General features: G+C 41.6%; 1 protein-coding gene across 5 annotated transcripts in view; it reads right to left on the reverse strand.

Annotated features, from left to right (window-relative positions):
• KIF1A (kinesin family member 1A) overlaps positions 1-16265 on the reverse strand; it is a 416621-nt gene that overhangs the window by 350216 nt on the left and 50140 nt on the right. For all 5 annotated transcript variants that reach the window (XM_029616880.1, XM_029616879.1, XM_029616878.1 and 2 more), the window contains exons 3-11: positions 13358-13537; positions 10026-10091; positions 9450-9628; positions 8068-8179; positions 4552-4629; positions 3934-3999; positions 3760-3777; positions 1428-1503; positions 748-826 (exon numbers count right to left, since the gene is read on the reverse strand). In XM_029616880.1, coding sequence (XP_029472740.1) covers positions 748-826; positions 1428-1503; positions 3760-3777; positions 3934-3999; positions 4552-4629; positions 8068-8179; positions 9450-9628; positions 10026-10091; positions 13358-13537 — 854 coding nt within the window. The remainder of the gene's footprint in view (positions 1-747; positions 827-1427; positions 1504-3759; positions 3778-3933; positions 4000-4551; positions 4630-8067; positions 8180-9449; positions 9629-10025; positions 10092-13357; positions 13538-16265) is intronic.

A 16265-nucleotide genomic window follows, 5' to 3' on the forward strand; every position in this document is an offset into this window, starting at 1 on the left:
GCCAAAGAGTTCAAAGTATGTTACAGCAGTATAAGGTTTACATTCATAATCTTAGAAGTAGGATAGAGACACATGATCACACCAATAGTTTGATGTTACATGTCTCAGGCTGATTAGGGCTGAAGGAAGATTTAAGGTAATGGCAAATGAACAATATTCTGGGTCCCTTCAAAATGATAAATACCTGTATCCCTTATACAATAATGACTTTTTCTACAGATCCGTAGTTCAACAGTCAGAAATATTGATTCACCTATCATTTTAAAACAATGCATAATGATATTAGTTCCATGTATATAATTCTAATAGACTACAATATTGAGGAGGTGGCTCCAGTATGATATTTATTCTGGGATCTAGCATTAATTTGGGACTTTTCTTTAATATGACTAGTTGTGCTCCTAAAGTTACATTCACAGACCCTCAATGGAGGACTGAAAAAGCTGCTGCTCTTATGGCAACACCCAGCAGGAACAGGGAAAATTCTTCTAAGAAAGCTGAATCTTGTTTGGTGTGGCCAGAAAGTCACTGGCCCACATATGGAAAGTGAGGTAGGAGAAAATGGGAAAACAATAAGAGACTGCACATGATGGATATCTGATGAAGCAGGATTTGAAAGAATGAGGAGAAAAGTTTTAAAAGTAAGGATAAATGGAAAAGAGAATGTGTACGTTGAAAGCAAACGCCCGGAATTTAGAATACCAGCAGAGCATGAATGGAGGATAGGAAGTTTGCAGAATGTCTCACCTTAAAGTGCTGAGGGTCTCATCATAGTTGATATCAGCTGGGCTGAGTGCAGCTACCATTGCTGTTCGGGAGTTGCCACCTGTTCCACAAAAGTTTAGATAATTATGTAAAATGTTGTTCTCTCTGATACCTTGGCTCTCTCTTTTTCACAACAGGATTTTTTTTTTTTAGCTGTCCAATTCCTTGTTTGCAATCAGATTTAAAAAATTTCAAGCCTGGATCTTGGTAAAGATGACTGCAAAAATAATCTCACTTTAGGACACTCTTCTAAATCCCATAGACTTTAGACAATTTCATCACTGTAACCAGATGTGGCATTTGGCCTATCAGTGTTATTTGAGGCTGTGATCTCATACTGAGGGAGAGTACACTTCCAGAAATAACATCAAAAGTGAGATGGGAAACATTAATGACCAATGTAATCAAATGGATAATATGCTTGAGCTACACACAAACTTTTCATGTTCAAAGAAAGACTACCAGTGAGTCTTACTCCTGAGATAGATTTGGTATCACCCGAAATTTCAAGTTCAGAGAGAGTCCCGGAAATTCTAAAATTTCCTTCGCTTTAGACACCCTCAATAAGTCAAAGAATTAGAAACCCCACTGGATGTTTGAATTTCCACAGAAGCAGGCTAAGTCCATCACAAGGATTTTCAGGAAAAGAACCCCATTCTCACCTAGATTTTCCCGCAGGAGCCAGGTGAGCACAGAATCTCGATAGGGGATGAAATCATTCTTCTTCTTCTTTTTATTCTGCAGGGGTAAGTATATGGATTATTAAGCAGATAACTCAGTCTGCATAGGACAACAGAGGAATCAAACCTTCCCTCTTCTTTTCCCCATCCTCCAACTTTGCAGTTAACGCCGTGGCAGCCACATGGTGCACAAAAGCACTTTGTTCTATTGCAATAACAGGTTCAAAGCATGTAAGCATCCATCATTCCTTAGCCCCAGAGGTTCTCAACCCAGTCCCTGGGACACATGTAGCCAGTCACATTTTCAGAATATCCACAATGAATAGGCATGAGATAGATTTGCCTAAAATAGAGACAGTGCAAGCAAATCTACCTTATGCCTATTCATTGTTGAAAATCTGAAAACCTGATTGGCTAGGTGTGTCCTGAGAACTGGGTTGAGAATCACTTAGTCACGGTGCCAGGGAAAGGTTGTCACTGACTGTGCTGCATATACAGAAAGTTACCAGAACTTATGGGAACCCCCACAGAGCAGAGTTTCCCAAACTTGTCCTGATGAACCCACAGCTAGTCAGGGTTTCAGGACATCAACAATGAATATGTTTGTGATTAATTTACATATTGGAGGTCCACAGTATGCAAATATATCTCTTGCTTATTTGTTCTGGATATCATGAAAATCTGACTGGTGGTGGGGTCATTATGATACTTTTGAGAAGCCCTGCTATAGAGAATAAAATGTGCCAACAATAATAGTCTTTCAGGAACCATTGTACTAATGTGCATTAATGATAATGCAAGCGTTAACGTGCGTTAACAGTACTCTTAACGTGATTGCTAACTTCTGTTAACATTAATGCAAAATCTAGGATAATGAGGTAATGAGATACAAATACTATGCTTCATAGCTCATTACCTATAAACGAAGTGAAAACCAACATGTTAAAGCAGTGTTTCCGAAGCATCTCCTTGAAAACCAGTCAGATTTTCAGACTTTCCACAATGAATATGCATGAGATCGATTTGGATATATTGGAGACTCAGAGTATGGAAATCGATCTCATGCATATTCATTGTGGAAATCCTGAAGACTCGACTGGCTAGGTGTGCCTTTAGGAGAGGGTTTGGAAACACTGTGTTAAGGCATGCAAAATTTAATGCAGATACATTAATGCAAAAAAAGAGTAGTTAAGTTTTGGTGTTAATGTCTACATTAACACGAATACATTAAGGCCTATATTAATGTGCACCTCATTTACATTCCATTAAACTCATTCATTAATGTAGAAGTTAAACCCTGTGCTAATATGTATTAATGGGCAATGTTAACACATTTTAGTACATTGGCTTCTTACAGACAAAAGCTAACATGCTTTTCCATCAGAAATATCCTCCAACCACAGACATACACTATACTAGGGATGTGCATTTGTTTGTGACGAAATAGGAAATATAGACGATATTTCCTATTTCGTCTCAGTTCGGGGGGGCGATGAAATGATAGGAAAACCCACAAAACTTTGTGTGGTTTTCTTATTGTTTTGGTGGGGGGGAGAAAAGGCACATTAAAAAACAAACAAACCGAAACCCACCCCAACCCTTCAAATTTAATTAATTGCACCCCCCTCCCGACCTCCCAAGACTTGCCTGAACCCCCCCCCAAGACTTACTGAAAGGCCCTGGTGGTCCAGCGGGGTCTCGGGAGCAATCTCCCCCCTCTCAGGCCGTTGGCTGCCTCTAATCAAAATGGTGCCGATGGCCCTTTGCCCTTACCATGTGTCAGGGGCTATAGGTGCCATTGGTCAGGCCCCTGTCACATGGGGCCATCAGCTGCTATTGGTGCCATTGGCCATCAGGCTGACCAATGGCACCGATGGCCCCTGTCACATGGTAACGGCAAAGGGCCACCGGTGCCAATTTGTTTACTGGCAGCTGATGGCCCGAGAGTGGGAGATCGCTCCCGGGACCCCCGCTGAACCACCAGGGACTTTCAAAACGTTTTGGGGGGGATCGGGAGGGTGGGGGTTTGTAATTAATTAAATCTGAAGGGTTGGGGTGTTTTGGGATTTTTTCAGTTCGGGACAGCCGATAACGAATGCCGAACCTTTTTCGGCCGAATTACATCTCTACACTATACAAGTATTTGCATTAATGATTTGATTCAGAAAGGCCTTTCTGCGTCAAAATCAGCATTAGCTATAACTCAGCACTCTTGACAAGTGGAGTTGCAGGTATCAGCAGTCATAACTCAAAAGCTTCACACAGAAACACCACCATAAAAATGTCATGCAAAAACTATACCGAAAAGCCTCACCTTGTTTGGGCCAGAATCCTAGAAAGGAAAAAGAGGGATCATCAAGAGGTCAGAAGTGATCACAGAGCAGAGCTGTTCGATTTATTTATACCAGGACTCAGTGGGAGCACGTAAGGGCACTGTCAAGTGTCACCTATACAGCATACTCCTCAAAAAAAACAAAATACAACTTACCATCTCAGCTAGGGCAGAGATCACTTTGCCCAGTGTGGTCAATGACTTGTTGATGTTTGCACCTTCCTGTCAATAGGCGAGAAAGAAAAGAGTGACTAAGAGAGAAAAACATATAAAACAGGTAAAGCCTGTAAACTATAAAGGGATTTGTATCTCTCCTCCTTAATTTGGCAATTTGTAATTTTTATATTATGGTATGTGTAATTATGTCAGTATTATGCAGTATGTTTAATACTCAATTGAACAAAAAATATAAACTTAGTTTAACACAGTACATTTAGACTATCAATAATACCTTAGATCATGTAGTAACAAATAACACTGGCTAGATGCTTCATGATGAAGGTGAATATAACGTTTACTACCTATAAACAAAGTACCAAGAAGAGGAATTGTCTTCAAGCACACTCAGTGCTATGAGAGGGTGAAAATTAAGGAAGACAATGCATTACTAATCTTTGGGCAGGGATAAGAAAATCCACACTCCAGACTGAATGAAATGCTATGCCTCAGGCCTTCTATAATCTCCTTCAGTAGGAGCAAATTACATTTAGTGGAACATAAATTTGCTCAGAAAAAAAATTAAAGCTGTGACTTAACAGCTGAGTTAGCTTTTACCTTTAACCTTGTTCCCTTTGCACCTGTTGAGTCTGCCCGCTCACTTCCGGCGAGATCAACCAGGCTGATCTTGCTCACCTGTATGGAATACATTGAAGGAAGAGGCTCATAGAGAAGGTCAAAAGCACAATGTATCAATGTACTGCATGCTGCAAGTGTGTGTGTAAATGTGTGTGTGTGTTCAAGTGTAAATATTAAGCAAAAAAACTTCAATTGCATTTCTGAAGAGCCGAGTATTAGTACCACATTGCAGTTATATTCAGTGGATAATTCCAGTGGAAAGGGGTGAGATATGAAATTCACAGTGGGGATGTCAGATACCATGCTGATCCCATTGTGGCCACAATGAGTAACTCATTAGCATCTCCTTTGAGAGGCAGAAATATGAGAGCATCTTTATACTGCTAGAAGTCACTTTGTAAAAACTGAATGCTTTGGTTCCAGCTATGTGTGTTCCATTTTATAGCTGGGATATTTGCACTTGGTTTTCTAAATACTATCTTGAAATGAGGCCATCCCAATGGTTTAGCTGATGTGCTATATGTAGAGATCCATTGGTGTCTCCACTACATGTTCCTAGTCCCAGCCCTTGGGTAATCAGCTGCAGAGGGACAAACCATTCATTACAGCACCTCCCCGAGTTTGTCTGGAATTGGATGACCCTTAAGCACAAGGGGGGGTTAGGGGGGATGGGCAGATTAGATGGGATTAGGGCAGATGTACTTTGCTTTGAAAAGGGAAGGATGTGTATCATGTGTGCTCTTCAAGTTAGACCCACTAACCTGACATAGGTAAAGTGAGGCGCATGCCTCTCCAGTTCCTTTAATAGGGCTAGAAGGAAGAGGGATATTTAAGAAGCTTTATACAGTTTTTCTGGCTTCTACATTGTTGACCTGTCCTTCCTGGCAGGCTGTATCCCTGCTCAGGGTGGTCAAGAGGCACTGTACTCCTTTCCAACCAACATAAGAGGAGGTTGCACCACCCAGCTGGAGCAGAGATCCTGATTCAAGTTGTTTCAAGTCTGTATTTTTCCTCCATTGGGGAAAGGGAATTTTTTTCTGCCCCTTTCTTTCCCCCTGAACTGGAGAGCTTTGACAACTGTTTCCAGAACAAGCCTTTCTCCTAGGAGCCCAGGTTCTATCTTTTGAAGAGGAATCATCAAGGGAGAAACATCTGGAGATACCCCTTGGTGCTTCCAGCTCGGGACACAGGACACTGACAGGTGAAGTTCGGTATTCAACATGGACCTCAGGTACTGTGGGAGGGGATGTGGTCACTGTAGGATACCCCAGCCACCTTGGGACAATTATCTTTCCTTACCATGGAGGATAAGCAGGTTCCAAGCCCCTACCTGGAGGGACACATCCACAGAGTTAGAGAACAGTGTAATCCTGGCTTATGTAAATTTGGGAACTCTGGAAATATATGGACAATTTATGTTTTGCATCTATTGATTCTTTTAAGAAGAATTACAGTAAACTTCAATTTGAACACCTATCCAGTGAATCCTGCCTGGTCTGTAAGTATACCTGTCCCAAAGAACTATGGTAACACATACACATGGAGAACACGACTGCCTGGGCCAAAAAGGTTAGCCTTCATCCCCACAGAAAGGGCCCACACCTTGAGGATACAGTTGTAAATTGTTTTATGGCTCTTCAGGATATGTGTCATCTGCCAAGAAAGGGTTACCTATGTGTTGCCATATGAAAGATCTGTTTTTTTATTTCCAAACATGGCTTCTTTTCCATGAGCCATCTGAAACTGAGGATGCTGCTGAAGGGACGTTCAGAATTTCCAGATGGGAGGGAGACTCGGTCATCATGCAACTACTGGATGGCTAAGAGTGCCCATGTGCCAGTCTCTGGAGGGAACCACAGTCTGTGCTTCTCAGTCAGAGGACTGTTGCTGCAATGGCTGGGTTAGAAGAAAGGGGCTCAAAAATGGGGAAAATCCTCATGTAAGTGGACATGAAGGTTCATGGTGCTACAGTCTCAGTAAGGATCAGTTCCAGTTGCACTGGAAGACCAAAAGGAGCAGGATAGAAGCTGCAGGACCAAAACATAGACCTATTTGTCTTGGCTTAGTGAAAAGAGATTGCTCAGGTCATAAGAACATGAGAAATGTCGTATTGAGTCAGACCAATGATCCATCAAGCCCAGAATCCTGTATCTCACAGCAGCTATCCCAATTCACTTGGAAGAAGTACCCAACTGATTCTTACGGGGTTGACTGCCTGTTGTTCACTGGCAGTCATATGTAATGTAACCCAAACCTACCTAGCTAATAGTTGTTGATGGAGCTCTCCTCCAGAAACTTGTCCAACTTTTTAAAACCTAACTATACTACTGGTAACAAATTCCACAGTTTAACTGTCCATGGACTGATAAATACTTTCTTAAATTTATTTTAAAACAAAAAATTAATTAAAATCTGCTACCAGATAGTTTCATGACATATCTCTTAGTGCTTGTATTATTAGAAAGAGTAAATACCATTCTCTATTTACTTGTTACACACACACTCTTTTGGTTATGCTATTTAAATTTTTTTCATATCAGACAATTACCAGCTTATTATCTGATGCTGGTAAAAGAACATAAGCTAGCTCAAGCTGAAAATTCCATTTATGCTACACGGTAACTGCAATGGTAAAAATGATTACATTTAGGAAACGGAGTAAACCTGCTCTAGAAATCACAGCACATGACACATACTGTAGAAATCAAACCTCTCATTTTGAGTGTGTTATTTTGAGCAGTAAGAGAGAGATTAATGAAATATTTCAACTTGGCCAATTACAAAAAAATCAGTCAAACACTGCCTATATACATGCACCCATTTTACATTTAAAAAAAAAAGTTATTTTTTATATGGTTTGAAACTTTGTTCTCAGTGCAATGCAGCTGTCAATCACCAAAAACCCCACTAAGTGACCTAGAGTGGACGTATGCAGCTCTTTGGCACGAGTTACTGGAATGCCATTGAGGGGTTCCCTTTTGAGTAAGAACAAGTTGCAATGCTCCCATAAAATGAGGTTCAGCAAATAAAATGTATAGAACTTATCACTTTCGTCTATGAATCATTCCCACAACTGTGAGCATCAGTGGCATGAGCAAAAGGAATTTGAGGACTGTGAAACAATGGGAAATCACAAGCCATCCACAGGGATGATCACTTCTTTCTGTGAGGAAGAATCTCCTCCACTTCACTTGTGGCATTCTGTGTGCCTTCATTTGTGAGTTTATTGGTTGCAAGGACAGGAACATGGTTGCTCTGCCACATACTATACAATGCCTAAACAAACAGTAAAGTATAACCATCCATATTTTGGCAGGTTTAGTTTGCTCTCCATTGAGACCCCAGGGTTTGACATTTGGCTCCTGCATCAACCTGGAGAAGGTTGAACGGTAGAAAAGGACTCCCATAGTCAAATATCAGAAGTCCAAATAAGTGAATAAATAGAAAGCGATGGTGTCAGCAGTAATCGCCCACATCCCCTTCCCGTATCTCCACCTTTTCAGTGGTGATGTCAGTCTCTGCATCATGACGTTTCTGTGTGAAAATAATGTTGAACACGGCATGCGAGCGGCTGCTGGTCTCATTCATGTTAGTGGCAGCCACTGTCCTGTGAAGACATTGAAGAGTGGGAAGATCGTGAAATTCAGAAAGGAAGCACAAAACACCATGAGGCAGAGTCATTAGACTAGAAAACATGAGCTCTGCCCTAGAAACTGATTAATCACAGATTTGAAATTCATTAAGTTATATTAGGAAAACGGAATCATTAGTGAAACCTGGTTCAGTGTTCTATGCTGGGAAAAAATGCACAAAGAAAGGTCTAATTGGTCTACTACACTTCAAATGTATCAAGATCTAGTTAAGGTTGCAAACTGGCTCCAGATTTTCAGGGCAAGTTGATCCAGTCCTGGTTTTACCTTACCATCTGCATGGACTTATAGTTCTGATGTCCCTATTGATTTCCCTAAGAAAAGCAAGACTATATATGTCCTTGCAGGCAATGGAGTAAAATCAGGAATGGAGCAACCTGTCCTGAAAATCTGGAGCCAGTTGGCAAACCTAGACCTAGAGCCAAGAGTGAGCTGTGTCATTTTCCTCTGCATCCTGCTTTCAAAGCAAACCATGGACAACCTCATTCCAGAAGTCCCAGCTTAATATCAAAACGTCAAGTAGACCTTCAATGCTTTAAGCCCAAAATCAGTTCACCTGATCTTAGCCTAAGAAGTATATGGCTGGTCAATGAAGAGCCATCAGATCTGCTTCCTCCTCCAAGTCAGGCAGCAGAGTTGGGCATGATGACTAGAATCATCAGATTTGCTACCTTCTGGTCTTCTCAGAAAGTGGGTCTGAGCACAGGGACCAGAAGGTAGCAAATCTACTGTCACCCTTCCTCCTCAGTCAGGCAGCTGCATTGAGCATGATGAGTGGAAACTGGCAGGTTTCTGCTCTCTTTCCCTCTCAGGCAGCAGGGCAGGTAGGGGAAACAAGAACCAGAAGACCCACTAAATCCCAGGGCAGAGTGCAACGACTGAGGTTATACAAGCCTCCTCCACTAGCTAGTCTGTCATTTCAAATCGATATCATTTGCTAAAAAGTAGTCAGCAATAGATGAGAGCTGAGCCATCTACTGCTAAATTAGGGAAAGCAAGCTAGGAGAGTCATAATGGGAATAGGAACATAGTCAGTTCTGAAAGAAGAATAATCAAGTGTCTGGTTCCAGACTGAGAAATCTAGTATCAACTAAATCAGTGCACCTATGGAGAACTGATGGGACAGTGGCATGTGCCGTTCCCAAAGGTACTGCCCTTGAAATCATACGTACATCATTTTCATCCTCTCCCATTGCCTCACATACCTCTTCCTCATTTTTTCCTTACCTGGCTTTGTTTCCAGAATCCATGAGATCCTGAATATCATTATAAGAGGTCACTGCTAACTTGGAGAGATCTTCAACATAAGGCCCCAGGAGGGGATGCTCCCTCACCCGTAGATTCCCCTTGTTTTTGGGGTTCAATAGGTCCCGTACTCGCTCACAATAAATCTCCATGTAGCTCACCTACAGGATGGAGGGAAAAGATGAGTGAGTCTGCACTGCCTCTTTTTTTTTTATTGCACATTCTCTGGTGCAAAACAATGCAGGTAGATTACCCAGTTGGTTTCTTTTTAGTTATCTTAATTTCTGCAAGCACGCAGTCCCTGTTAGTCACATTAACTGACAAATAAGCATGCAAAGAGTGTGAGACCTGGCTGAATGACAGAAAGGTCTAGAATTTGGGTGACTGTGGATGAGAAGAGTGAATTGATTTCTCTCAATTTAGTATGTGGTGAAATCTGGATGAGAGAGATTGGCTTATGCCATACACTTTGATGTTTGCATTAAAGCATTAGAAATTCCCTTCTTTGTAACATAAACCCCACCTAACTCACTCTTTTTGTTATGCTATGTACAGTACCTCCACAGAATAAGACATGTTATCATTTGTTGTGTCACTGATTCGGGAGAAAAGATCTTCACATAGCTAAAAAAAAAAAAAAAGAACAAGAAATACATAAACATTCAGGCAACTACAGTTTATGGAAACATAGTTAAGACTCATAAAAACACAGCCTTTTTCTTCTCACCTTTTAACTGAAAGATAATTTGGGCCGATGCTGTGCAAACTTAACTGTACCATGCATTCCCAACGTACAGTATCTCAGACCTCACCAGCAATGCCTCCTACTGACCAAATCCCTTCCAGATTCCCACTGTCTATAGCTCCATCAAACCTATTTTATTATTGTTTTACATTTAGATCGCACCTTTTCAGTGGTAGCTCTTATCATGTAACATTCAGTACTGCAGGTGTTACCCTGTCCCTTAAGGACTTACCACCAGAATCGATCAGTAAGACCTTTATTGAAGAAGTCAAATCTGGATCCTCATGACTTCACTAATTACTGGCTTCTTTCTTTCTTTCTTTCTTTCTTTATTTAAAAGTGTTTGTATACCGTCTTTACAAACAGTGTTTAATCAAAACGGTTTACATAACTAAATAAAAAAACAAATGTAAATAAAGATTTAAATTTAAAAGAACATAAAGATTATCAAATTATAAAAGCTCAAAATTACAAAAATATATAATAAAAATAAAAATCTAAAACAATGAATAGTTTACATAAAAAAATGAATCAATATATAATAATGTTGTGCCCTGTGTGATGGAGAAGTAGTTATGTTATTTAGTGTGTGATATATGGAAAGCAGACTGAAATAAATGTGTTTTTAGGGATTTTTTGAAGTGTTTGGAGTTGGATATGGATCTTAAAGAGTCTGGTAATGCGTTCCATAAGATTGGTCCAATGACAGAGAATGATCTTTTGTTGCAAAAATTGTGCAAACAGTCATAATTAAACATCTGTCTGGTTTTGTTTTTTTTATCCTTATCAATTTGCCTTTTGTAAAGCTCTTAGCAACAAGATTTTTCTGCTCTTTTTGGTCAGTAACTTCAGAAAGGAACTCGATAGTCAAAAGAGGTACATTCTGGTTACACTAGATATATCATCAGCTTTCAATACAATTGACCATCAAATTCCACTATATAGATTAAGAGAGTGTTAAATCTCAGGGCCGGTTTTGGACTGGTTCAGATCCTATCCCAGGGGGTGATGCCAACAGGCCAAGGTTGTACAAATTTGCTTCTCCTGGCATTCGGTTATGACTGGTGTTCCACAGGACTCGGCCCTGTTGGCATTGCACTTTAATATCTACATCTCTCCTGTTTGTAAAATCTTGGCAGCCATCTGTGAGGCTTATAGACTGTGCCGACAACATACAATTCTATATCCCTCAAGATTCATCTTGGTCTGAAACTTCTGTGCTTATCTCTTGTTGTGCATCAGCAGTGAGATGCTGGTTTACCCATAAGAAATTGGACCTCGATCTTTCCGAAACAGAAATTCTGGTGGTTCAGCATGTTTTTCTGTTTTGACTTCACCATTAATATCCACATTGAGAACACTGAAGTACAAATCACTTCTTGTTTAAAAAGCCTCGGAATTCATATTGATTCACAGCTTTCTTTTAAGGAGCACATTAAATTGGTCATTTGGAAATTTTTTTTTAAGCTGCACGTTTTGCACAGTGTGAAACCACATGACAGCAATTTAGGAGTTTTACATGACAGATTTCAGAGTTTTAGACCAAGCTTTATTTTTTCCATTACTTGATTATTATAACTCAATTTATTTGGACTTTCCTGATGTGTCATTGTGAGCTCTCCAGCATTTGTAGAACGATGCACACAACTCATCTCTGGTCACAGAATGAGGGACTGCATTTCACCTATACTGATAGTCGCCTATTCACTGGCAAATAATTTACAGAGTTGTGATGCTGGTTTACAAACTATTAAAACTTGATTTTTTTCCATGGGCAAATGCTTTGCTTAGGATCTGTAATCCTTCAAGGTCGCTGCACTCATCCCAGAGAGGACTTTTGGACATCTCTCCAACAGGCTTGCTTTACAGGGACCAGAGACTGTGTGTTTTCAGTTGCAGCTCCTTCAATCTGGAATTCTTTTCCCCATAAGCTGCACGTGACCTTACTGCTTATACAAAAGCCTTCAAGGCGCTTCTAAAAGCCTATTTGTTTAAGCAAGCACTTTTGTTGCAGTTCTTTATTTAGATTGTTCCTTGATGGATTTGAAGTGTTGAGCTGGATGCATTGATTTTGTTGTTCTGTCTTTTTTGTTATGGCTGTAACATTTTAATTATGTATGCACGTTTATTTGCTACCTAGAGCCTCAGCATTGACAGGTTATATAAATATAAACACATACCTAAATCTGCACCTTAGGTAATGTCAAGTGAAGAAACTTGCCCAAAATCACAAGGAGTGTCATCAGGATTTGAATGCTGGCTTTTACTGGTTCACAACCTGCTGCTCTAACCATTAGCCCACTCCTCCACTGCTATGATGGTACTGAGATTGTACAGTACATCATTCTGAGCTGCAAAAGCTGGCGATTCATTAATCATAATTTAATGAAATAAGACCCACACATACTTCTGCTAGCTTGTCTTACTCCTGCACTGCAGCAGTCCCTACATTTCCATTATTGGACTCTCAGACCATTCTACCCATTTAAATCAGAGTCCTGAGGAGCAGCACTGCTGGTATTCTAGTACTTGCCTACATTCAGCTCTGCCAGCCTACCTTTAACCCTAAACTGAAGCATGGCTTGCTATCCCAGCACAGGGCAGAGAAGCAAACAGTCCATTGAACCATATACGCGGAGAACAATTGTCAAAGCCATTCATGCGGGTAAACAGCGTTTCGCCCATGTAAAATGGCCATCTGAAAATATCTCTTCCTGAACATGGCTAAAAGTACACGTGCCGTGCGACAGTGCACATGCTTTTAACCATTTTTAAAAGTGCTCCTGGGGGGTTGGGGGGGGGGGGGTTTAGGTCACAGCAGGAAAATAATGCACGTAGTTTGCATGTTCAACTCTACATGCATTATTTTTCATGGATAACGTTCCCGCAGATAAAAGCAAGTGCAAATCTCTGCGCGTACTTTGTACCTGTGGCATGTTTTAAAGTGAAAGTATGCAGCTATTTTTCTTTGACAATTGAGGCAAAGTGTGCGGGTACTTTGGCAAGCAGTCTGAAAATTGCCCCCTGAATATTCAAAACTACACCAAACCCAGTTCACCTACAGGATGATTAGGGAAGCTCTATTTCCTCCCCACTTTGTCCCAGGCCTCCATGCAAATACGATAAGTTTGCTAATCTTATTTACCTGTGGGATGATGCCTTGTTGGTCCTTCTCCTGTTTCCCCATCATTGTGTAAGATTTTCCAGCTCCTGTTTGCCCATAGGCAAATATGCAGACATTATAACCTTCAAAGGCATGCTGCAGCATCTCTTCACCAATGTCCTGATACACCTGCTTCTGGGATGCATAGTTAATATCCTGAGGCTGGGGAAAACCAGTGAAAAGAAAGGAGATGATGACTGTTTAATTTCTTCAATAGCTACTTTTATCAATAGAACTTCAAGTACAACAAACTTATCGCAATTCTGGTCATGAACACCTCCCTCCGGTACTTCCAAAAGTGTTCCCTTCTAAATGTAAATACCCCATAGGGATCTCCACTAAAACTTGGCTCCAGTATTAAGACCTGTGAGTAAAGTAGGAATAGAGAATACCATATTTGCCACAGCATTTCCCATTGGAGGTTGTTGGAATGGTGGTCTCCTGCCTGCTCAAGAGCAACTGACACCTGGGATCAGTGGGGCTTTTTGTTTTAGAAGCTGAAGGAGAAGGATTGATTTTGGTCAGTTTCTCCATTCCTATTCAATTGCACTCAAATCTTGGACTGAATAGGGTAGGAAGTGACACCCACAGTGTAGGTCTACACCTTCTGACTGGTGGAGTTTGTCTCAATGATTATGCTTTTAAAGTAAATTTTATTCTGTTTTGCTGGTTCCCTTGTTCTTGCACAGTATGGAGTTTACCCCTGTGCTGGATAAGCTAGGAAGAGAGAAACCCAGTTTTGTCCAATTCATATCCAGTGGTTGGATGGTGGCATCTCTGTGCTTTGAGATTTTTGGTGAAGTTTTGTTTCAGGAGAAAGATTTCTGCCCACTCTTCCTGCCCAAAAGAAAGAAGAGGATTTTGTTTTCCCTGCTGTGTGACTTTTGGGTTCTTTCAGTCTGAAAGATCCAGAGTAATACTGAAGAAGAGAACTGGAAATTTGAAGGACATCTGGAGAGAAAAGAGAGACTGAAGACATGTCCAAAATCAACTCATTTGGAGACATTACCCTGAGTCTCTACCCTGGGAAAACAAGTCAGATGAGTGGAGATTGTGGAGTCAAGCAGTGACCATAGGTATTTTTGGAAGGAGAGCACCACCAGAAATAGGAGATTTCTTAGCATTTACACAGGTTAATCCACGACCAGTGAGGTTTTGCACTTCTACCAGCAGATGGAGATGAAGCAATGCTGACATCACAGTATATATACCCCTGCGCTGATGTCAGCCCACCAGTATTCTTCATCTCCAGCAGATGGTGGACATGCATCTCCCTACTGGGGCTGCTTAAAAAAGGTTTTAGGTGAAAAGAAGAAGGAAATTAATTTGCCCTGCTGTCCTATGGTGATACCTTATGGACCCTCTCTCAGTTGAATTTTCCTGAGGTGATATCTGCAGATCCCTCCCTCACCAGAGTGCCTCAGTCTGGTAGCTGGTTTTCTGGTGTGGAATTAGCTGTAGAAAGAGAAACAGCCGAAAGGCTAGAGGGTGCAGGAAGCAGAGCATGGTGGTGAAGGCCTTTGCTGTCTACCCCCTCAGCTGGAGACCAACTCTATACTCGGCCGGAATGGGCTGAGCTCAGGTAAAGAGTAAATATAAAAAAAAAAAAAAAGAAGGGTTGATAATTTTAAGTATTCCATTCCCCTGCTGGTCTCTGAGCCTCGGTGCGCCAATCCAATGTCTGTTCCCACCTCTGGGGAGCTTGGGGAGCGTGACAACTTGATGGGTTGAGCAGCCTTTTCGCTTTGCTTAGTCGCCGCGTGGTAGGCCGCAGCAGTGTTCTCACGCTTTTTTATGTGCAAGTCTACCACGAAACAGTTTCTGACGTTGGTTCACACTTGTGCACCCGGATGGGTGCTCAGGTACCGCATATTGGACGTCTAAATTTTGAGAGTCTGTAGTGTGCACTTATTGGACAGAGCTTATTTTTGGGTGCTGTAGCCACGCTCGCTTGTGTGGAAACTCAGTTGGGCGCACAATTGTCAGACAATTTTAAGAGTGTGCTGCTAGTAGCGCCAGTATCAAAGAAGCCTAAGAGCCTTACCCTTTGTGCTTCTTGCCATATTCGGGCATCTCAGCTTGGAGTCCCCTCTAACTTGTGTTAAGGCTGCTTGGAGGCTCAGGGAGAGTTATCTCCAGTTGATTTTTCTGAGCCTGGCCCTTTCCAGCATGAAGCGGGAATGGGACTGGAAGGGGACGTGTCAGAGATTTTGCCTGGTTTTGGGGCTCTCCTAACTGGTACATCAGCAGGGGAAGGCAACTCAATAGGTGCAGGATCAACACTCTTTGGTTTTGGTATGGATCCTTCTGCCCCTTAGGTGGAACTTTTTCAAGGACTGCAGTCCTTTCTTCAGGCACAGTTGGTGGAGCCGATCAAATCTAAGAGTTCAGGATCGCAGGCTATGGATCCCCACATGCCTGGTGCCATGGGTAAGCGTTGGAGTATGTCTAGACCTGCTGTGGGTCACGCTGATATGGACCCAGATGGCACGGATGATGAAGGCGATTCTTACTTCCTGGAGTATGGGGAAATGCCTCTGGGGTTGGAGCCGTATAGATCAATGTTGCATTTCTTTCATAGAGATGAGTTGCCAGCTCTGATCTCACAGACACTGAAGATGCTGGGGGTGCCGCGTGCTGATTCCATGTCTAAGACAAACACCTGCTGCGGGTCATAATGATAGGGACCCAGATGGCATGGATGGCATGGACGATGAAGGCGATCCTTACTTCCTGGAGTATGTCTTGCTGAGATGCCGACTTGTGCATTTGTGCTGTTTTGTACTGTAAATTTAAACAAGATTCCTATGGTGGACAAATACAATAGACTTCCTGTTTGCTGAGATGTTAATCGGTTTACAGACTGTACTCTGAGCTATTGTGCCTAATC

Source organism: Rhinatrema bivittatum, chromosome 9, assembly GCF_901001135.1.
Source record: "Rhinatrema bivittatum chromosome 9, aRhiBiv1.1, whole genome shotgun sequence".
Classification (NCBI taxonomy): domain Eukaryota; kingdom Metazoa; phylum Chordata; class Amphibia; order Gymnophiona; family Rhinatrematidae; genus Rhinatrema; species Rhinatrema bivittatum.